Source organism: Pelmatolapia mariae, linkage group LG23, assembly GCF_036321145.2.
Source record: "Pelmatolapia mariae isolate MD_Pm_ZW linkage group LG23, Pm_UMD_F_2, whole genome shotgun sequence".
NCBI lineage: Eukaryota > Metazoa > Chordata > Actinopteri > Cichliformes > Cichlidae > Pelmatolapia > Pelmatolapia mariae.
Window position 1 is genome coordinate 3,553,841 of NC_086246.1, and position 24,437 is coordinate 3,578,277.

Consider the following 24,437-nt stretch of genomic DNA (forward strand, 5'->3'; position numbering starts at 1 on the left):
CTATGTGGTATGGATGGACAGTTGACCTGACACTGTACCTGGGCTACAGGGACATTTCGACTTTTTGGTGTGTATTCATGTGTCCCCCTAAAACATGAATTGTAAATGCATTTTTAAGTGTCTAAATAATAATTTTTTCTACTTCTTTTGAGGTCATTATTTATCTTTTGACCTGTATTTGCTTAAACTGTAGTGTAAATTCATTTATTAAACTATAATTAAAAGATTTTCTGATTTTCTTAAAAGTCCACCTATACCACTCACCTGATTTTTGTGTATTCCAGTGTATTGCACAGCGACGTTTCGAGTTAGACTGGATGTGTGTAAGTACTACAATTTAATACACATTTTCAATACACACGGCCGGAAGTCATTGTGATTGGTAGGCTATATATATAGGCGGTACCTACCGGAAATGATTTCGCGCGCGTGCCCTTTAACAAGTACATGTCGACGGCAATACGAAGACTGATTAAAAGCACAAAGGTAAGCCTTTTTTAATGTAAAATGCACCATGACTTTAATACTATATGAAATTATAGGTGCACAGGCTTATATTAAACTGCTTTAATATATGCTTTATGGACTGTTAGCTAGTTTTTGAAGAAGTAAAACTGCCTCAGCGTTTGTCATTGAGTAAATAAAATAGGGCTGATGACTAACCGCGTCAACGCGATAAAGCGGGCTAACCCGTGTTAGGATTTACTCGGTGTTAAAGCATTAATGTGGCTTAAACGTGTTAATGCCGACATCGCGACTAACGTGATTAACAATTAAACCAGCGCAGTCTGAGTCAAAATCCCTGATGTCGCTGTCATCTAATTTCGGGCAGTTTGTCCAATGTCTGTCCATTCTGCTAACAGCCCTAAAATAAAAGCAAGGGGTATAAGTGTATTTAATCGTGTATTTATTTATATGCCTGAAGAAAAAACTTCTCACAGTTTTGATGCCTAAGCTTTCTCAGTACTTGTATCACTCTCTGCAGTCGCCATTGCAGAAATGTCACATGTCGCCATTTTGAGAACTAGGCCTTTAACATTTTAAAAGAAGGCATAAATTAGGACTATGAATAAGTCAGCTGTGTTTATGCTGTAAACTACACTACTGCTAGTTCTACTACTACTGATGATGATGACAATGATGACGATAATCGTAATACTTTATATGCTTTGGTAATACAGGCAATCAAAACGTACAGGAGAACATGCGAAGGAGACGCATTCCTCCACGGGAGGATGCAGTCTGTCATGTTTCTGCTGGAAGGGACAAACTGGGACTTGATATCCACTACATAAATGCCTTCAAAGGTAAGTTGGTCTTTAGTTTGGATTAGATTTGGAGTTTGTCACTTTGTCTTTTGTCACTCACTTGGTATGCCTCTGCAATTCAGGTCGGGGCATTTTCACGACTGTTCCATTCCAAAAAGGAGACTTCCTTTTGGAATACAGAGGTAAACTCATAACAAAAGACGAATGTGAGCGGAGACACAGAGTTTATCATGACAGCCTGAAGGTGTTCATGTTTGAATTCAAGTTTGATGGAAAACTCTGGTGGTGCGTATTATATCAGTGTAGTTTGATTAAGATTAAATTACACTTTGCTTTTGATTTATGAAAAAAAAGCTTCCTAACAAAAACTAGTTAAGCTAATACTTTTTTGCCTAACCCCACAGTGTGGATGCATCTCAAGAAGATGGGTCATTAGGCAGACTTGTCAACGACAACCACATCAGTCCAAGTGCTAAGATGAAAATATTAAATATCAATGGAAAGCCCCATCTATGCTTATTTGCAAGCAGAGACATAAGTCCAGGCGAAGAAATAGACTATAATTATGGTGACTCGGATTGGCCCTGGAGATGCAAGGTATTTCTACAATTGTACTTTTTGGAACTGATAAATTGCATACCGTAAGCCATTTTTACATTTGTACCTACTCAAATTGGCTTAACGTGACTTAGGGCATCTAGTTTTCCATTGAAATTGAGTATCACCTACTGTGCCTGGGGTCACTATAGCAATGCAGCCGAACATCCAGTGATATAAATGCCACAGCAAGCATGGATGTCAAGGTGACACAATGCCTGCTGCTCAGTCTATACTTTAGTGTTCAATTCAGGGATCATGCTGTTAATTTTGGTAGCCATTTCAAACATTTCAGAGTTTCAAAAATGATGGCTTGGATTTTCATGAAGGAGGCGCACTCATAACTTATCGAGTGACACCATTGACCAGCCACCTGTTGGCATTCAGTCTGTCTATGTCAAATTTTCTGATCACTTTGGATCACTTGGAACCTTGGTGCAGTAGTTACTGAAAAACTACATGGTACTATAACCCACTGGAAAAACCGGGGTAGGTACTAATGGAAAACAGGCAATTGTGATTGCTGCCACATCAGAGCCCTCTAAAAGCACTAAAAAAATATCAGCAGGTATGCAGAAATAAAAAATGGCTTTCGGTTTCTAAATGTTAACAGTGATTGATGTTTAATGTGATTCTAACCTCTTTAGTTAGATTCAGTTTAAATTTTGTCCCTCGGGGATAAATGGGCCCTAGTGATAGTTCGTTGCTGCTACAGGTGATTGTTTTACTCCTTTAGCAATGGCTTAAAAAAGATTAAAGAAATCACACAGACTATTTTTCTCTATATTCTCTATACATGACAGTGAATATTTTAAAGACATTAGCTTGAAACTTATCATTCTCATAGAGTTTCTTTAATGTTTCAAAAACCTCTTCAAAAATGCACTGTATTTTCATTTTCTATCTGTTACACACGAAGACTGAGACCAGCCAGATTCAGAAGACTGTGAGCTGCCTAAAGCCGCAACCAAACTGCATTCCAAACAATGACCTGGACCTGAAACATCCAGAGCCTGAAAGGGTAAATATAATCCAGTGTACCACTTAATGAACTAATAATTTAATCTATCATCATTCTTTATGGATGCTGTGTGTGTGTGTGTTTGGCAGTCACCTGGGTGTAATGTGATTTACATGGACCGTGGCTTGTAGGTCCTTTTCATTGTTTCAAAGTGCAAGTCTGGATAGCATCTGAGTGTGTGTGTGTGTGTTAACCACCCAAATGTGACTTAGGAGGACCACACTGTTATTGGGGGACTCCGTCAAAGTTTGCTTCATGGTGACATCACTCTAGTTTTAGGAGGGGTCTTCTCTTATTTTTTGACAGTTTCACCTACAGCATGCAGAACTGACTGCATGTGCTTTGTTTCTATGTTGAAATGGTTTGAAACTCAGGCTTGAACATTAAGATAGATAGTACTATACAACTTCTTAACTTGTTTTAGGCACTTTTTACTGCTGTAGTGCATGGGTTCTCTCTGGCTGTGTACTCTGGCTTCTTCCCACAGTCCAAAGATGTAGCTTATGGGGTTAGGTTAACTGGTGATTCAAAACTGCCCTTTGGTGTGAATGCAAATGCTTCTCCTTCCATGTTAAACTGGTGATCTGTCCAGGTTGTACTGCCCTATGGTAGCTGGTATAGGCCCCAAACCTGCTACCCCACAATCCTGATAAGGATAAGTGGAAGAGGATGGATGATTGCAAAGGAATCAGTTGTTAATTGGAGTGAGAGGCTGTCGCAGGGTATCACACTGACAGACTCTACCACACTCACACCTATGGGCAATTTAGAATTACCAGTCCAGCTAACCCCACTAACTGCATGTCTTTGGGCGGAATCTGTAGTTCCCAGATACAACTCGGGTGAGAGGCACTGTACACCCATCATATTTGGAATAGGTTCCAGCCGCAAGGATAAGCAAATAAGGAAGGATTGTTTTTTTTAATTTTGTTTTTGGTTTTTTGTTTTTTACTTTGACCCACTCCACACAGATAAGAATGCATGTGCCGTTTTTAAGAAGTTGCAGTGTTTTAACTCAATTAACTATTCTAGATAACAACAAAGTGAAAGAATCAATTCCCCTAATCCCAGTAAAATGGTTCCAGTAGAAAAAAGTGAAGAGGTTGATTGCCTTCAAATTTTATACTGGGATGAAGTGTATTAGTTGATATCTGCAACTGAATTGAAAACACCTCACCTTTCCAACTGTCCAAAACAAATACAGTCAGGTCCATAAATATTGGGACATCGACACAATTCTAACATTTTTGGCTCCATACACCACCACAATGGATTCCAAATGAAACGAACAAGACATGCTTTAACTGCAGAGTGTCAGCTTTTATTTGAGGGTATTTACATCCAAATCAGGTGAACGGTGTAGGAATTACAACAGTTTGCAAATGTGCCTCCCACTTCTTGAGGGACCAAAAGTAATGGGACAGAATAAGAACCATAAATCAAACATTCATTTTTTTAATACTTGGTTGCAAATCCTTTACAGTCAATCACAGCCTGAAGTCTGGAACACATAGACATCACCAGACGCCGGGTTTCATCCCTGGTGATGCTCTGCCAGGCCTCTACTGCAACAGTCTTCAGTTCCTGCTTGTTCTTGGGGCATTTTCCCTTCAGTTTTGTCTTCAGCAAGTGAAATACATGCTCAATCGGATTCAGGTCAGGTGATTGACTTGGCCATTGCAAAACAGTCCACTTCTTTCCCTTCAAAAACTCTTTGGTTGCTTTTGCAGTATGCTTTGGGTTGTTGTCCACCTGCACTGTGAAGCGCCGTCCAATGAGTTTTGAAGCATTTGTCTGAATATGAGCAGATAATATTGCCCGAAACACTTCAGAATTCATTGTGCTGCTTTTGTCAGCAGTCACATCATCAATAAATACAAGAGAACCAGTTCCACTGGCAGCCATACATGCCCACGCCATGACACTTCCACCACAATGCTTCACTGATGAGGTGGTATGCTTAGGATCATGAGCAGTTCCTTTCCTTCTCCATACTCTTCTCTTCCCATCACTCTGGTACAAGTTGATGTTGGTCTCATCTGTCCATAGGATGTTGTTCCAGAACTGCGACGGCTTTTTCAGATGTCATTTGGCAAACTCTAATCTGGCCTGCCTGTTTTTGGGGCTCACCAAAGGTTTACATCTTGTGGTGAACCCTCTGTATTCACACTGGTGGAGTCTTCTCTTGATTGTTGACTCTGACGCACATACACCTACCTCCTAGAGAGTGTTCTTGATCTGGCCAACTGTTGTGAAGGGTGTTTTCTTCACCAGGGAAAGGATTCTTTGGTCATCCACCACAGTTGTGTCCCGTGGTCTTCCTAGTTTTTTGGTGTTGCTGAGCTCACCAGTGCGTTCCTTCTTTTTGGGAATGTTCTAAACAGTTGTTTTGGCCACGCCTGATGTTTTTGCTCTCTCTCTGATGGGTTTGTTTTGTTTTTTCAGCCTAATGATGGCTTGCTTCACTGGTAGTGACAGCTCTTTGGATCTCATCCTGGCAGTTGACAGCAACAGGTTCAAAAAGCAAACAGCACACTTGAAATGAACTCTGGACCTTTTATTTGTTCATTGTAATTGGGGTAATGAGGGAATAACACACACCTGGCCATGGAACAGCTGAGAAGCCAATTGTCCCATTACTTTTGGTCCCTTAAGAAGTGGGAGGCACATATACAAACTGTCATAATTCCTATACTGTTCACCTGATTTGGATGTAAATACCCTCAAATAAAAGCTGGCAGTCTGCAGTTAAAGCACATCTTGTTCGTTTCATTTGGAATCCATTGTGGTTGTGTATAGAGCCAAAAATGTTAGAATTGTGTCGATGTCCCAATATTTATGGACCTGACTGTAAATGTTGCAATATTTTGCTAACAGTGTCACAGTCATCGTCTGGTGTGCACAACAATATCATCTTTGGACAAGTGCATTCAGTGTGTGGGACCGGTTTCTTCCCTCAAGTGGCTTGGCTATAAGTGCAAAGGTGAGACACTTAGTGAATAGGTACAGTATATAGTAAAAAGCATTAATAGAGTTCAACAAGTTAAGACTAGCTGAAATGAACACTGCTCCCTTTTTAATCAGTGGGTGGTCACATCTAATTAAAGAAATGTAGTATTACCTCTTTGGTGCAGGACCTTGTAAAAATGGTATACTTGGGATTGTCCTCAATTCCCCATTCCATAACATAAACTGCTCAAAATAATAAAGGGAACACTTAAACAATGCGATGTAACTCCACAGACCACTTCTCAGCACCTATGCTTTCTGGCTGATGTTATGGTCACTTTTGAATGCTGGTGGTGATTTCATTTTAGTGGTAGCATGAGACAGAGTCTACAACCCACACAAGTGGCTCAGGTAGTGCAGCTCATCTAGTGTAGCACATCAATGTGAGCTGTGGCAAGAAGGTTTGCTGTGTCTGTTAGTGTAGTGTCCAGAGCATGGAGGTGTTACCTGGATGTGGAGTAGGCCATAGGAGGGCAACAGCCCAACAGCAGGACCGCTACCTCCACCTTTGTGCAAGGAGGAACAAGAGGAGCCTTGCAAAATGACCTCAAACAGGCCACAAATGTGCATCTGTCTGCTCAAATGGTCAGATGGCTTGAGGGTCCGGCGTCCACAGGTGGGGATTGAGCTTGCAGCCCAACACCATGCAGGACGTTTGACATTTGCCAGAAAACACAAAGTTTGGCAACTTCGGCACTGGCACCCTATGCTCCTCACAGCTGAAAGGAGGTTCAAACTGAGCACATGTGACAGTCTGGAGATGCCGTGGGGAACGTTCTGCTGTCTGCAACATCCTCCAGCATGATCATATTGGCAGTGGGTCAGTAATGGTGTGGGGTGGCATTTCTGTGCCTGCCAGAGAGCCTGACTGTCATTAGGTAACAAGATGAGATCCTCGGACACTTTGTGAGACCACATGCTAGTGCGTTTGGCCCTGGGGTCCACCTAATGCGAGATGACACTGGACCTCATGTGGCTGGAGTATGTCAGCAGTTCCTCCATGACAAAGGCATTGATGCTATGGACTGGCCCGCCTGTTCCCCAGACCTGAATCCAATTGAGCACATCTGGGACATCGCGTCTCACTCCATCCACCACAAACTGTCCAGGGGTTGGCGGATGCTTTAGTCTGGGTCTTGGAGGAGATTCTTCAGGAGACCATCCGCCACCTCATCCCGAGCATGCCCAGGCATTGTAGGGAAGTCATACAGGCATCTGGAGGCCACACACATTCAACTACACACTTTCATGCCATTCAACTACCTGAAGAACAAAGTATTTAATAAGAATAATTCATTCATTCACATCTGGGATGTCCTTTTGGGGGGGGAGGGGGTTAGCAGTGTATGTGTAGTCATTAAAATATCCTTAAGTGTGAACAGTTTGTTTTTTGGTTTTTTTTCAGCATTTGACATTACTGCAATGCTTTGACAAAAAACTACTTCACTTAAATAGAACTGCAAAGCTAAATGAAGTCTATCAAAATGTGTTTCAGTTTGTTTAGGGGTCTGGCACAAATCCTGCCTTGCAAAATTGTCAAATCAGAATTGTCACCAGTCAACACAGGTGTGTATCCCATTCATATTTGGCTTGACTTTTTTTCAGTTTATTTTTTTTACCTGTCTAAAGTATTGATCAATTAAAATAACTTTTATTCTTACATTCCAGAAAGAAGAAATTTCTGAATATTCAGGGGAAGATGGATTGCCACATTCAGTTCTGGATCAAATATCAAGCGATGATGATGGCAACCACAGCATATCAGAAGAAGAATATGTGCCAGATTCAGAGTCATATGATGAAGATTCAGATGAAGACATCTCATTATTGCCAAGCACATCAAAAGGTCTGCTATGCCAAGATGACATCTCCAAAGCGCATGAACAATCAGATTCAACGAATTTAATCCACAACTTGACAAAGGACAAGCCAGAAGATAAAAGTGAGCTTTGCGAAACTGAATCAGAAAAAATGACTTTAAGTAAAAGAAATTACTGCTATTTTTGTGGCAAACCACAAGCTAAAATTTCCCGCCACCTGAAAACGCACAAAACAGCTCCTGATGTTGTGCATGCATTTTCCCTGCCTAGAGACTCAAACTAGCGTAAAAGCCTGTTAGAGAAATTGAGAAATAAGGGAAATTTTAAGCATAATGCTGCAGTGTTGCATGGTGGAGTGGGACCACTGAAAGTGAAGAGAAGACCCAAGATTAAAGCAGTAGAGGGAAAGTTTGCTCATTGCTTTTATTGTCAAGGGATGTATGTTCGCAAGGATCTTTGGAGACATGTCCGCAGATGTCCTAACAAACCAAAAGATGACACGGATAAAGAACCTGGAAGAACCAAAGTACTCGGCCTGGCTTTAACTCTGGAGTCTCAGTGTTATCCGCAGGTGTCAAGTGGAGTGTGGAAGGTTCTTGCTGTTATGAAACAAGATGAGATTGCCTCAGCTGTGCGAAATGACTTTACTGTTATTCAGTTTGCCCAGTCCCTCTACAATAAACATGGACAAGACCCTACTAAGTATGATTATATACGACAGAAGCTTCGTGAAGCGGGACGTTTGTTGTTGTGTCTGCGTACAGAATTCTCAGTGCATAACATCGAAGAAGCTATTAAGCCTGCTAACTTCCAGAGAGTTGTGCAAGCAGTAAAGAAAGTTTCAGGTTTTGATGAAGAGACGCTGTCATACAAAACTCCAAGCCTTGCGCTGAAACTGGGACATACACTGCATAAAATGTCTGACATTATCCATTGTCGTGCCCTCATGACAGAGGATGAAGCCCTAATCAAGTCCACTGATGCGTTCAAGAAGTTGTATGTCTCCAAATGGTCCGAGATGGTGTCTCACCGTGCCTTGAACACATTGAGTGAGGCAAAGTTTAACAAGCCATCAACATTGCCCTTTACAGAAGATGTTCGGATTCTCCATCACTACCTTCAAAAATCTGCAGAAAGTGCCTTTTGCAGCTTGGAGAACGAAGCCACAGCTCAGAATTATGCCCAACTTGCACAAGTTACACTCTCACAAATCATTGTGTTCAATCGAAGACGTTCTGGAGAGGTTTCAAAGATGCGCCTCAAAAGTTTTCTTGAAAGAGACAAAACGGCACTCCACACAGATGTTTCCATGGGGCTCTCAGAAATGGAACAGAGACTCTGTAACTATTTCTGTAGAATAGAAATAATGGGAAAAAGGGACAGAAATGTTCCAGTTCTGCTAACACCAAGCATGCTGGATGCTCTGTCACTACTGGTTAGTAGGAGGCCTGACTGTGGTATTTGTGCCACTAATATCTACCTCTTTGCAAGACCCCGATCAATGAGTCATTACAGAGGAATGGACTCCTTGCGTGTTCATGCACACCAGTGTGGAGCAAAGCACCCTGAGTATCTAAGATCGACACAGCTCAGAAAACATGTTGCCACACTCTCACAAGTCCTTAATTTGAAAAACAATGAACTTGATCAGGTTGCAGATTTCCTGGGTCATGATATCCGCGTTCACCGCGAATTCTACAGATTACCAGTTCCCACAACACAGCTGGCCAAGATTTCCAAACTGCTTTTAACACTGGAAAAAGGACATCTTTCCCAGATCCAGGGGAAATCACTGGATGAGATCGAAATTGAAGGTTTGTATTGAAAGGAGCAAATATTAGGGCAGTAGTTGAATATTATGCTTTATCAACAGAATTAAAACCTAAAAGCACAGACCATTCTGTTAAATGTCCATGATTTAAGGTTCTTGAAGTCTGTTGTTTCATCACTTTGCAACATTTGGCAAACTGCAGAGTGGTGGCCTTAAATAGTAAAACTATGTACTGTGGAAAAAGTATAATTTCCAGTATTTGTTCTGTATTTTGTCATCTCGTTGTTAATGTGAGCTTTTTGGGGGGTTTGTGTTTGTGTTGGGTTTTTTTTTTCCCACAATTTCTCAGATGAAATTGCATTAAGTGATGCTGAAACAAAGGACAGTGAGAGTGAATCAGATGATGATGACACAGCACTCACAATGTCGGCGTGTGGCACCAGTGAGCCTGTACATGCAGTAGCTGATTCCACAAACACAGCGCAGCTCCAAGACACTGTAGATTGTGGTAAGTTACCACTAGCTTGGTTTCTGTGGATAAAATGTTTGTTACAAATATTAAAACTTAATCAAATTGTGTAATCAGCAGATGAAGAACCACTCATAATGCCTGCAGCAAGTGAGACTGCTGCTCCCTCTGAAGGTAAGGGGTGCAGTTGGTTCTCTAAGCTTATGGACACGTTCTTTGTAATTGCGTTGCAATTCTGTCTCTCTACACCACCACAATGGATTTTAAAATCAAACAATATCCATATGTGTTAAAGTAGACTTCCTGCTTTAATTCTAGGGATTTGACGGAATCATCACATCACAGCCATTATGCATAGTCTATTATTCTCAGAAGCTCAAGGGTAATTGTATAGCTGACAAACAATTTAATGACTGGGTGAGGCCTGTCTACAGACTACTTCATGGGACATACTATGGTGCTTGCATGATGCATTCTCATTATCCAGTTAAGTAAGTAAAAAGGTTGATTCTGTTCATCTGAACGTAGTTTTTTCAGTGGGAGAAATGTTTCGTCACTTAGATGTTTGTGCTTTAAGGTTCTTGAATTGTTCATCATCTATTGTTTCATCACTTTGCAACATATGGCAAACTGCAGAGTGGTGGCAAAAAGTCACTTGGATGAGTGACAAAATGTTTCTCCCACTGAAAACGCTACATCCAGATTAACAGAATCAACGTTTTGGGATTTACTTACCTGGATGATTGCGCATGCATCAAGAGACTTTTATTCAACTTTTTATTCAGTCTTTTATTCACAGTGGAACACTAAATGTTGTCTCATTTTAGAAATTTGATAAATTTTCAAAGAGAATTTTAGCTCGTTTTGATATTGATGGTACCAACACATTTCAGAAGTTAGGACAGGGTAGCATCCATTCTTTTTACAAGCAAATGATTTTTGGGTTTTTTCTTTTGTTTGGTTTGTTTGTTTTAACTACTACTACTTTATATATCTTCCAGATAAAAATGCTGCTCAATCCCACAATTCCCGAAGAGCTCCCAAAAACATGTGGTCCAAGGCTGAGGTTGCTGCAGTGATGAGGCATTTTAAAGACCACATAAACGAAGGGAAACTGGCCACCAAAAATGAATGCAGTCATTGCAAATTGGTAGAAGATCCAATGTTGGCAGGAAGAACAGTTCAAAACATAAGAGATTTTGTAAGAAACAGAGGATTAACTGCAAAAAGGCAGAAAAAAATGAACTAAAATAACTGTTTAGCCAGATGTGGTTTTACATCTTGGTCAGATGGCCAAACTGTTGTTAAAACTGAGTTATTGTGCAGCAGGCTGCCTGATGTTCTGTTTAAAAAAAAGTTCTTGTTAATTACAGAAGTAGTTTGTATTTCATAATTTTTTTATTTAATTTATTTAGTTTTTTTGACAGGTTCTTATTTTAATATATTTTTTTTGACAGGTTATATTTAAAATAAAAAAATATAAATGCATATTTTCTCCCCTTAATATTTACCTTTAAACTTCTATATTTTTATATTTCTGTGGTTAGCGTGGGCATTTTTGTCCATAGGGTTAGGGTTAGGGTTAGATTTCTTTTTTATTTATGGTTAAAATTAATGTTCAGATCCATTAATTTTATGGTTAAAATTAATGTTCAGATCCAAGAACACTAATAAAATGATGTCCCAGTAATCCTGTGTCCTGTCAGATGTGTATTCATGGTAATGATGAGCTATTTAATAATGACATCATTGTCCCTTTAAAGTCCCGATATTGGTTTTTGTGGACCTCATAAAACACATCGTTGTCAAGTGGACAATGTCTCCACAAAACACAATAGAGTCTGGTTGGTGTGTATCAGTGTATCTAGACTTCTATAGGGAGTGTATTAGGTCTGAAGTGACCCAAATTTTTTTCAGATTTTTTCGAACACTTTAACCTCGCTCCCTTGGCTCTAAGTCCTCTGGAAACGGTAGTCCCGTAAACCACCGCCGGGCGGATTGACGTAGTATAGTCCCGCCATACCACATACACCCGTGTGTGTGTGTGTGTGTGTGTGTGTGTGTGTGTGTGTGTGTGTGTGTGTGTGTGTGTGTGTGTGTTTATCAGTCCAGTCCCTTTTTGTTGAGGAGACGGATGGCTTGTGGAAAGAAGCTGTTGCACAGTCTGGATGTGTGTGCCCAAATGCCTCGGTACCTTTTTCCAGATGGCAGGAGTGTGAAGAGTGTGTGAGAGGGGTGTGTCCAATCAGCCACAATGCTGGTGGCTTTGCGAATGCAGCGTGTGGTGTAGATGTCCTTAATAGAGGGGAGAGAGACCCCGATGACCTTCTCCGCTGTTCCCACTATCCGCTGTAGGGTCTTGCGGTCCGATGTGGCACAGTTCCCAAACCAGGCAGTGATACAGCCGCTCAGGATGCTCTTGATAGTTCCTCTATAGAAGGTGGTCAGGATTGTGGTGGAAGCTGGGCCTTTCTCAGTCTTCTCAGAAAGAAGAGACACTGTTGGGCTTTCTTGTGCAGGAAGCTGGTGAAAGAAAGCCCAACAGCGTCTCTTCTTTCTGCTGTTACATGCTGTTAACTCACCGGTTCAGTTCTCCTCCTGCATCTTTACTCGCATCCTGCCGACTAGTCCACTTTTTTAATAATGATAATAATAAATGCGCATTTCTAGACACCCAAGGACACTTTACAATAGGATAAAACACATAGTAGAACAATGACAAAAGAACAATAAAACAAAAGCACAAGATAAAATTAACAAACAGTGGGTTCACAGTGAATAAGCAGATTTGAACAGATGGGTTTTGAGTTGAGATTTAAACTGGGGGAGAACCAGTGTTTCTTATATCTGGGAGTAGAGAGTTCCACAGCCTGGGAGCAGAGCAGCTAAAAGCTCTGCTTCCCATGGTGCTGAGGCAGAAGGAATGCACAGCAAGCTGGATAGAAGAAGAAGCTCATAATGAGCGGGCAGAAAAGGTAGTGCTTAGCAAGTCAAAAAGGTAAGGGGGTGCAAGGTTATGAATGACCTTGAAGGTGAGCAGAAGAAGTTTGTATATTATCCGGAATTTCACTGGGAGCCAGTGAAGTTCCTGAAGAACAGGGGTGATGTGCTGGTAGGAGGGCATTCTGGTAATAGTGTGGGCAGCAGAGTTCTGAACCAGTTAAAGCTTATGGAGGGATTTTGGGGGAGACCATGCAAAAGAGAATTGCAGTAGTCAATAAGGGAGGTGTTAAGAAAAAGAATGATTTTTTTAATGTGTATCTGCTCATTAGATTGTTTTATGTACTTTAATAATGAAGGCTTGTAGAGCAAGGCCACCTTTGACTCACAAACTAAGTGCTCAGCCAGACTGAAACACAGGAAGTTTTAGTGCACAAGGCATATTAATAGATAAGACACAGAAAAGAGGAACTTTCAATATAAGCAATGTTTGAGACTGTGTGACGTGTAAAGTACCAAAATAAAACCTATATGAGGCACAGTTTATGATTCTAATGTTAGAGCTCTTGCAACTGGCGTTTGAGGTGTGAAGGCGTATCTCTCTTCTGGAAGATGATTGAATAAAAAGAAATATCAATATTTTAACACACTATGAGTCGGTTTTCTCTGTTCTATCATGGGGACAAAAGAATCGGGGTTTTAATAGAGGTAACAAGACTGCGGACAAGAATGGACGTAGACTGGGTGGAGAAAGAAGGACGTAGTCTGTTAATGTTACGTAGATGGAAAAAGGCAGAACAGGTGAGATTGTTGATGTGAGATTTCTAGGAAAGTGAATATTCTAGGATGACACCAAGGCTCTTAACCTGAGGATAAGGGAAAACTGTGGAGTTATCGATAGTGAGTGAGTAATGGTTCGCCTTCAAAAGGTTGGATTTGGTGCCAATAAGGAGGATTTCAATTTTATCCTCATTGAGCTTTAGAAAATTAGAGTTAAACCAGGATTTTCATTCGGATAGACATTCTGTAAGGGAAGAAGGTGGGAGAGTGGAATCAGGTCTGCAGGAGCGATAAAACTGGGTGTCATCAGCAAAACAGTGAAAGTCAAGATCAAATTTGAGGAAAATGGTACTATTACGGCCTGTGGCCAAAAGAAGTGAGCTGCTGTGTTTCTGTCTCTTTGCTGTGTCTTAAGATTCTCTGCAGGTCCTTCCCCTAATGAAGAGTAGTAGGCTGCTGATTGGACCATGGAGCATGTGACTGCATTCTAAACGCCGCTCTGGCAGCTGCCAGGAGAAAGAGAGAAACGAGCGAGCAGTTTTTTACAGCAGATGCGGACATGGCCCTGGTTTCCAACTTTTTGGGTTACTTTGTATCTGTGTAAGCTTGCCACTGGTGTATAAACTCAGTGCTTATGCATGCATAGGCTGAAGCTGAAGGGGTGAGTCGCCTTTTCTTTTGAACTTTTTTCTCCTGTTTCTGGGCGAGGAAGCGAGGGACATCATTCTCATTTGTTTGTTCTGTTTTTTTATCTTAGGGTTTAGTTAGTTTTCTCTGGAGGGACTTAGTTGGTTTTGTTTATTATTTTGGCCTGGGTTCACCCTGGAGCTATGCTTCCTGACATTAAATAAAATCAACTTTTTACTCATAACTGGTTTTCGGCTGTTTGGTTTTGGAACCAGGGTGGGTACTTGGTTCTCTCTCCTCCAACCTTGTGTGTCTCTACACACCTAGACTAGGGGTGTAACAGGTACCTAGAGGGAGGATGTATATAATGAAAAGAAGAGGGCCTAAGGCTGAACCTTGGGGTACACCAGAAGTAACCGGGAATAGACGAGAGCGCAATGATTTCAGTTGAATAAACTGGGAGCGGTCAAAGAAATATGATTGAACCAGGCAAGGGGTGTACCAGAGATGCCAAGAGAGGAAAGCCTGCATAGAAGGACAGAGTGAGAGATAGTTTCGAAGGCTGAGCTCAGATCCAAAAGACAAAAGGTGGAAAATGGCTCAAAATAGAGAAAAGGTTCTGGAGAGAGGGTAGACACAACATTTGAACTGAGTTGCTGGTGGATGTTGTTGATTTTTGTAGTCCAGAACAGCATGGTGGAGTTACAGGTGTCAGAAGAATAGAAGTGTGGTAGTAAAGGGTTGGGGGGTTGAATTAGTTTGTTGAGAACCGAAAACAAAATCGTTGAGTTACCCTCATAAGAACTGATAATACCTGAGTAGAAAATTTGTTTGGCCTTGTTGATGGAGTCTTTACAGTGAAGTACATGCTTTTTGTAGATTTCTGCATCAACAGTTAAGCCACATTTGTTATATTGACGCTCTAGCTGCCGAGCTTTGGCCTTCAATGCTCCGAGGTCAGAGGTAAACCAGGGAACCAGGGAGTGGCTAGCTTCGCAATAACAGAGGTTTGACTTGATTGACGCGGGAATGTTCCCAGGTAGCCTAGTGTTCGGCAAGGAGGCTGCAGCGCTGCATTATCAGATCTGTAGTTAGTGTGTTATTAGCACCTCATATTGCCAGGCAATGCATAACAGTAACAGGAAATATTCATAAAACGATCTCATGGGCTGGATATAAATGTACGCACGGCCGGATGTGGCCCTGCGGGCATTGAGTTTGACTCGTGTGATTTAGCGTCTTTTTCTCCAATTGATCTTTCTGAGTTAACTTCAGTAATTACTTCCTCCAAACCATCAACGTGTCTTTTAGACCCCATTGATACAAAACTGCTCAAAAAAGTCCTGCCATTAATTAATGCTTTAATTTTAAATACAATCTCTAATAATCGGCTATGTACCACAGGCCTTCAAGCTGGCTGTAGTTAAATCGTTACTTAAAAAGCATCTCTAGACCCAGCTGTCTTAACTAATTATAGACCAGTCTCCAACCTTCCTTTCATATCAAACATTCTTGAAAGAGTAGTTGTCAAACAGCTAACAGGTCATCTGCAGAGGAATGGAATGACCTGAAATGTAATAGCTGCTGAATATTAAGTTAAAAATGTTGAATGAGCTAAAATACACCAAATCATTAACCTGAAAGACAGAGAGGAGAACTGTTGAAAGCTCAAAGTTGAGCTTTCAACAAAAGAAAACTTAGAATTACAAAACATCTGAATGAATATTGAAATTTCATATTCTTTTAATCACTGACTCACTGAAATGTGGGGGAATCCACTACAGACAGTTAAAAAGTGAGAGTTCTAGTCTTTCAGTCAGAAAAGATGATTCTAAATATCATCAAATGATTCCAACTACCTAGTTTTGAACTACTTTTCTGCTGAAGACAAATCCACCAATCAAACTCTGAATGCAGAAGCCTGAATTTCATGGGCCAATCAGAATGCTCTATCCAGTTGGCCTGCACTAACTGTGGCAAAGTGGCAAAACCCTGTCAATTCTGCCTCGGTGCATCTGTTAAAAAAAACTGGTTCCAAAACTAAGACTCTAACTCCTATCAAAATCATTTGTGAACCATAAGGATCCCATGAGGATTAAAAAATATAAAAGATATAAATGAAAAAAATACAAGCAGACATATCCAAAAGAAGAGGAATTTAATGGTGTTTGAATGGTTTTTCCAAGTTGAATGGTGTTGAAGGAATTAGAAACCAAAAAAGGAACAGAATAGATATTAATTGTTAGGTGTAGGCTGTGTGCAGACAGAAAAAGGACCCAAAGTGCAGACTCCAGAGACAAACATAAACTCAAACAGTTTTAATGCTGAACTCCAACAGAACAAAAGTAAGAATCCAAATAACTTACACAGGCAGACAAAACACACAGCTAGATAAGGGTAGATCACGACAATGACAAACTGAAACACAGGGCTTAAATACATAGAGGGAGCAATCAGGGAATGGGCAACAGGAGGGAAACACAGCTGGGGCAAATCAGGACTAACGAGACAAGGAAAGCAAAACCAGATACACTAACATAAAACACGGACTTTCAATGTAAAACAGGAAACATAACACAGAGACGCGAACTTAACAAGGGGATACAGCCGACAGGGGAGACAGCAACTATAGAACACAGAGACATAAACCATAAGACAGAACTCTAAGAAAGAAACCAAAGACTAGAAATGATAAATAATATAATAAACTCAAAAGCCCTGGGTCAATGACCCAGGCATCCTAGCATTAATAAAGATTCGAAGAACAATACTCACACTAATAACTCAGTTTATACAAAAGCAGATGACTCCAGCCCTTTTCCATTGTTGAGGATAAAGGTTTTAAAGTTTTGTCAAAGCATTAAATCCCACAGTCTTTGAACACCTGGTGAACGTAATGGAGAGGAGACTGCATTGTGGCAACAACTGTTCCTTTGGAGAGAGTCCTCTCAAAAACTGAAAGGAGAAACTGCATCAGCTCATCCAAGCTGAGGCATTTGATTTTTTTGAATGTAGACCTGCACCGAGGACATACTGTTTGGTTTCTCAGTTTGGTTCTGTTTCTGTTGTGTGGATTTCTTTGCAGTGTTTTGTTCATTTGTTTTTGTGTCAAAGGAAAATCGTGTATTTGTGTTATCAGCTACATGAAATGTGCTCTTTTAGGATCACTAAGCAAATGTCTACGTGACTTTTGACATGAACTCTTGTGTAAAGAACAACTAACAGCTTCTTCTTTCTGTATGAAAATGCAGACTTAGAAAAGGGGAACCTCAGCTCAGAGTTCTTAGAATAACTCTGTTATCTTTGTGCACACACAGAGACACAAGCTTGTATAAATAAAGAATGCAGACAGTGATACAGTTGCACTACAGTGATGCATTTTTTAAAAATTAATGAAAAAATAAATAAAAATGCAAATGGCCTCATGTTACAAACATATTTTATGAGGAATACCTGGAATATGAATATATTACAACTTTGCATTTTAAAGATTTTGATGAAAAAACAACCCGTGGGGTCATGATTAACCCCACGTGTGCATCTAAGGGTTAAATGTTTGAACATGAGCTAGTCATACCATGTCACGTAATATTCATGTGCAGTGTAGCAAGCTCACCTTATAGGGGTGTAAAACATGAGGCGTATGAGGTGATTGTTTAAATTACAGAGTAGATGCCTGCAGCTGAAACGGTTTTCTGATCTGAACGTGAACCTACTGGTCACGTTTACGGTAATGTTACCAGATATGCATTGTACTATAAGAGAACGGTGGCGGATCAGTGTGCAAAAAGCCCCCAAAAGAAACACACAGCTTCTTTAGCTCAAACACTGTCTGATCACTCTCTTAGATACTGTGCTGTTCCATCTAGTTATTGGTTACTGAGAAATGTTTGGCTATTAATTTATTAAGAGAGTGCAGCTGTTCAGATCAATGGTGAAGTAGGAAAATGCAGAACATGTTGCTATAGCTGAATGCTGTGTAAAATACTAGTAATAAATCTAACTCCCATTTATGGCTTTTACTACTGTGGGCCTAAATAAAAAATTACAGACATAATGAAATCTGCTACAATTACAAAGCCTAAGTTTAAAACAATTATTATATATTAAGCATTTTTTTGCTCTTTTTTTAATCTTTTTTGCTAATAATGGACTCAATTTTATTATCAAGTTCAAAGACCTATTAAACTTTTAAACCATTAAATCCAGGAAATTAGATGCCCGTAAATGTACGAGACCCTCTTTATGGCTAGTATCCCCAAATTTTTAATAATTCTTTCTAAAAGTACACAAATTTTGTTCTTTTCAATTAAATAGTGCATGTTTAATGTATTCTTGAGCAGGTAAAAATTCCACTAAATTAGTTTTTGCATATTTTTAAGTATAATCAAATTTTTATAGTTTGCGAGTACTATTAATTTGGAGCTCTTGCCACTTGTTTTGAAGTTTGGATAGTGCTTTATAGTAATTTCTAAATGTTTTGAAGTCATCTCGCTTCTTAATAATTTAATAAAAAATGAACAAGCCATGTAAGAATTTGAAAACCAGTAGGGACCACTTATTACTATGTCACCAATTTTTTACTTAAAGGAATTTAGGATTTATGTCTGTCAAGTCATTTGTTCTGGCATAAGTCACCATTTTGATATATCTTCCTGTGACTTTAAAGTCTGTCAGCTAGTTAAATACATTTTTGCACTGCTAGTGTTTGCTGCTTGATTTAGTCAGTTTACCATATAAACACATGCAGTGCCTTTCAAACTTTTAATTACGCTGTTCATATTGTGCATTAGTAAGAGAATCTTTTATATTGAATTATCCTGGGAAAAAACGAAAATGTTTGTATTTTTTTTCTCATGCACTTTCTTTCATTTCCTTATCACGTTTACATTCTTCAAGATCACAAGCACCATCTTTGACATGTAAGTAACTTTCATATTATTTGTATTACTTATTATTATTATTGTTTTTGAAAAGTGATGGTCTTTGGGGCATCCTTGAAAGGAGTGCATTACTTAATTTTTTTTATATATGTACATGTATATGTACATGTACATGTGTATATATATATATACATATATATATATAGTTAGGCACAGGAGGCAATGATCAATTTTAAAATTTAACATTTATCTAAATTTCCATCTTTTCAATAATGCCAACAGTGTTCTCTTCAATTGTCCCACAACTCTGACAGTTTTGGTCCTCTGCTCTCCTCACAATTGGCTGATTTCCATCTGAGCTGCTACTGCAAACTGCATTAAACTGATTTTACATTGCCTTGTTAGTCTAATCTTTATCTGCGTTCTGGACTCCAAACATTCACACCTGCTTTTATGCCGGGCTCACACTGTGCGATTTTTTGCCCATTTTGAGCCGATTTTTGAGTCGTGCGACCATTTTCGTGATCGGCCCGAGATAGTCCTTCATCGTGCGTCGTGCATCGTGCAGTGTACGTGGGGTAACGGGGAGCGATTAACACCTCACGACAAGCTCCCGATCATCAATCGCTTGGTCGGGAGGATTTCAAACCTGTTTGAAATTCTCGCGACCGTCGTGAGGGTGTCACCTCAGCTTCTCGCACTGCGCACGCGCAAACACAAATGTCAGCGAAAAAGACGGCGCAGCACGGCAGTGCAGCGTGTGATCTGGACACAAGCGATGGAGGTACAACTTGTAGAACTTTGGAAAGCTCACCCGAGCCTTTTCGATGTGGCCTCACAAAATTATCACGACCACAACAACAGTGAAAATAGTTGGATTTACACTGCTGCTCAATCACGGCTGCCTGATCAATGTTTTGGTGGTGGTGTGTGTCTGTGTGAGTGAAAGACAGAGAGGGAGAGCGAGCCACAGATTTTGTGTTATAACCTTCATGTTATGGACGCACAGTGTGAGCACTCAGGTTGCATCAGAGCATCGGGCTGTATAGTGTGAGACCCTGCATCGTGACCTATGAACTTCTAACTCCTGTGAGTCAAACGTACAGTTTGAGCAGGAGCTGAATCGCGCGACTGACTGAGTGTGAGCCCAGCATTAGTAACTAGAGCTCACAAGAGTGTAAGGCGTGTAGTTCAATAAAGTGATCGATGTGTTCACTAGCTGATTTCAATAAACCGGTGACTTATCAAATCTATATTTTATAGGAATTACATTACTGATAAAAGTGGTAATAAACACAGTAACCAATAAATAAATCAATATTGAATCGGTGTGTAACTTTGCCAAAACAATGTCGGACTCTGTAGTTTTCTCTGGTCCCGTCCCCAATCAGACCAGGAGTGACATGTTTAGCCGCATGTTCCCCTTAAATTGCTGGCTGTCTGAGTGGTGTCCCAGAAACGATGTGGGCTTCATAGATAATTGGCAAACCTTCTGGAGGAAACCTGGTCTTGTTAGGAGAGACGGCATCCATCCCACTTTGGATGGAGAAGCTCTCATTTCTAGCAATATGGACCAATTTATTAAACCCCCCAAAATATGACTATCCAGAGTTGGGACCAGGAAGCAGAGTTGCAGTCTTACACGCCTCTCTACAGCTTCTCTCCTCCTGCTACCCCCCCAAAAACCCATCTCCATTGAGACTGTGTCAGCTCCCAAACAGACAAAAAACAAACCAAAAACCAGCAATAAAAAACTTAAACATAAAAAATCAAAAAGAAAGAACAATACAGAATCCACATCTGAACCAAAGAGTAAAACAGTGAAATGTGGATTATTAAATATTAGGTCTCTCTCCTCCAAGTCTCTGTTAGTACATGACTTAATAATTGATCAACAAATCGATTTACTCTGCCTTACAGAAACCTGGTTGCAGCAGGATGATTATGTTAGTTTAAATGAATCAACACCCCCGAATCATTCTAACTACCAGAAACCTCGAAGCACAGGCCGAGGGGGCGGTGTGGCAGCAATTTTTCACACCAGTCTATTAATTAACGAAAGACCAAGACAGACTTTTAATTAATTTGAAAGCCTGATGCTTAGCCTTGTCCACCCCAGCTGTAAAACTCAGAAACCAGTCTTACTTGTTATCATCTATCGTCCACCTGGGCCTTACACAGAGTTTCTGTCTGATTTCTCAGACTTTTTATCTGATTCAGTGCTCAGCTCAGATAAAATAATTATTGTGGGTGATTTTAACATCCATCTAGATGCTAAAAATGACAGCCTCAACATTGCATTTAATCTGTTATTAGACTCAATTGCCTTCTCTCAAAATGTAAAAGAACCCACCCACCACTTTAATCACTCTCTAGATCTTGTTTTAACATATGGCATAGAAACTGAACATTTAACAGTGTTTCCTGAAAACCCTCTGCTGTCTGATCATTTCCTGATAACATTTACATTTACAATGATTGATTACACAGCAGTGGAGAGTAGACTTTATCAAAGTAGATGTCTTTCTGAAAGTGCTGTAACTAAGTTTAAGAATATAATCCACCCACTGTTATCATCTTCAATGCCCTGTACCAACATAGAGCAGGGCAGCTATCTGAACGCTACTCCAACAGAGGTCGATTATCTTGTTAATAATTTTACCTCCTCACTACGTATGACTCTGGATACTGTAGCTCCTGTGAAAACTAAGGCCTCAAATCCGAAGTCCCTGACTCCGTGGTATAATTCTCAAACACGTAGCCTAAAGCAGATAACTCGTAAGCTGGAGAGGAAATGGCGTGTCACAAATTTAGAGGATCATCTTTTAGCCTGGAGAAATAGTTTGCTGCTTTATAAGAAAGCCCTCCGCAAAGCCAGAACATCTTACTATTCGTCACTGATTGAAGAAAATAAGAACAACCCCAGGTTTCTCTTCAGCACTGTAGCCAGGCTGACAAAAAGTCAGAGCTCTACTGAGCCAACCATCCCTTTAACGTTAACTAGTAATGACTTCATGAACTTCTTCACAAATAAAATTTTTATTATTAGAGAAAAAATTACCAATAATCATCCCACATATGTAATATCGTCTACAGCTACTCTTAGTACCATTGATGTTAAGTTAGACTCTTTTTCTCCAATCGATCTTTCTGAGTTAACTTCAATAATTACTTCCTCCAAACCATCAACGTGTCTTTTAGACCCCATTCCTACAAAACTGCTCAAAGAAGTCCTGCCATTAATTAATTCTTCAATCTTAAATATGATCAATCTATCTCTAATAATTGGCTATGTACCACAGGCCTTCAAGGTGGCTGTTGTTAAACCCTTACTTAAAAAGCAATCTCTAGACCCAGCTGTCTTAGCTAATTATAGGCCAATCTCCAACCTTCCTTTCATATCAAAAATCCTTGAAAGAGTAGTTGTCAAACAGCTAACAGATCATCTGCAGAGGAATGGCTTATTTGAAGAGTTTCAGTCAGGCTTCAGAGCTCATCACAGCACAGAAACAGCTTTAGTGAAGGTTACAAATGATCTTCTTATGGCCTCTGACAGTGGACTCATCTCTGTGCTTGTCCTGCTAGACCTTAGTGCTGCATTTGATACTGTTGATCATAATATCCTATTAGAGCGATTGGAACATGCTGTAGGTATTACAGGTACTGCACTGGAGTGGTTTGTATCATATCTATCTAATAGACTCCAATTTGTTCAAGTAAATGGAGAGTCCTCTTCACCCACTAAGGTCAATTATGGTGTTCCACAGGGTTCAGTGCTAGGACCAATTCTATTTACATTATACATGCTTCCCCTAGGCAGCATTATTAGAAGACATAGCATAAATTTTCACTGCTATGCAGATGATACGCAGCTCTATCTATCCATGAAGCCAGGTAACACACACCAATTAGTTAAACTGCAGGAATGTCTTAAAGACATAAAGACCTGGATGGCCGCTAACTTCCTGCTTCTTAATTCAGATAAAACTGAGGTTATTGTACTCGGCCCTGAAATCTTAGAAATATGGTATCTAAGCAGATTCTTACTGTGGATGGCATTACCCTGGCCTCCAGTAATGCTGTGAGGAACCTTGGAGTCATTTTTGACCAGGACATGTCCTTCAAGGCACATATTAAACAAATATGTAAGACTGCTTTGTTCCATTTGCGCAACATCTCTAAAATTAGAAATATCCTGTCTCAGAGTTATGCTGAAAAACTAGTTCATGCCTTCATTACTTCCAGGCTGGACTACTGTAATTCGTTATTATCAGGATGTCCTAAAAACTCGCTGAAAAGTTTTCAGTTAATCCAAAATGCTGCAGCAAGAGTCCTGACAGGGACTTGGAAGAGAGAGCATATTTCTCCTGTTTTGGCTTCCCTTCATTGGCTTCCTGTTAAATCCAGAATTGAATTCAAAATCCTTCTCCTCACTTACAAGGTCTTAAATAATCAGGCCCCATCATATCTTAATGACCTTGTAGTACCATATCACCCTATTAGAGCACTTCGCTCTCGCTGCAGGCCTACTTGTTGTTCCTAGAGTATTTAAAAGTAGAATCGGAGGGAGAGCCTTCAGTTTTCAGGCCCCTCTTCTGTGGAACCAGCTTCCAGTTTGGATTCGGGAGACAGACACTATCTCTACTTTTAAGATTAGGCTTCAAACTTTCCTTTTTGCTAAAGCATATAGTTAGGGCTGGACCAGGTGACCCTGAATCCTCCCTTAGTTATGCTGCAATAGACGTAGGCTGCCGGGGATTCCCATGATGCATTGAGTTTTTCCTTTCCAGTCACCTTCTCACTCACTATGTGTTAATAGACCTCTCTGCATCGAATCATATCTGTTATTAATCTCTGTCTCTCTTCCACAGCATGTCTTTCATCCTGTTTTCCTTCTTTCACCCCAACCGGTCGCAGCAGATGGCCGCCCCTCCCTGAGCCTGGTTCTGCCGGAGGTTTCTTCTTGTTAAAAGGGAGTTTTTCCTTCCCACTGTCGCCAAAGTGCTTGCTCATAGGGGGTCATATGATATGATTGTTGGGTTTTTCTCTGTATTTATTATTCTGCTATCTACTGTACAATATAAAGCGCCTTGAGGTGACTTTTGTTGTGATTTGGCGCTATATAAATAAAATTGAATTGAAAATTGAATTGAATTAAAAATTTAAATTTCTTGTAATAAAAAAAAATACTGCTGTGTGCTCGGTTTTCTAACACCAGGTGTGAACATCTACAGTCTTTAAGCTCTGGTAAA

At 40.2% G+C, this 24,437-nt stretch overlaps 1 protein-coding gene and 1 pseudogene across 1 annotated transcript; both read left to right on the forward strand.

Annotated features, from left to right (window-relative positions):
• The first annotated feature begins 434 nt into the window (after positions 1 to 434).
• On the forward strand, positions 435 to 7,975 carry LOC134621050 (histone-lysine N-methyltransferase set-1-like). Its single transcript, XM_063467455.1, has 7 exons — positions 435 to 486; positions 1,182 to 1,307; positions 1,391 to 1,553; positions 1,673 to 1,865; positions 2,785 to 2,886; positions 7,391 to 7,461; positions 7,564 to 7,975. Exons 2-6 carry the CDS (start codon positions 1,205 to 1,207, stop codon positions 7,397 to 7,399), a joined length of 570 nt encoding a protein of 189 aa, XP_063323525.1. The 5' UTR covers positions 435 to 486; positions 1,182 to 1,204; the 3' UTR covers positions 7,400 to 7,461; positions 7,564 to 7,975.
• A 176-nt stretch (positions 7,976 to 8,151) lies between these two features.
• On the forward strand, positions 8,152 to 23,819 carry LOC134621121 (uncharacterized; annotated as a pseudogene).
• Positions 23,820 to 24,437: the final 618 nt, after the last annotated feature.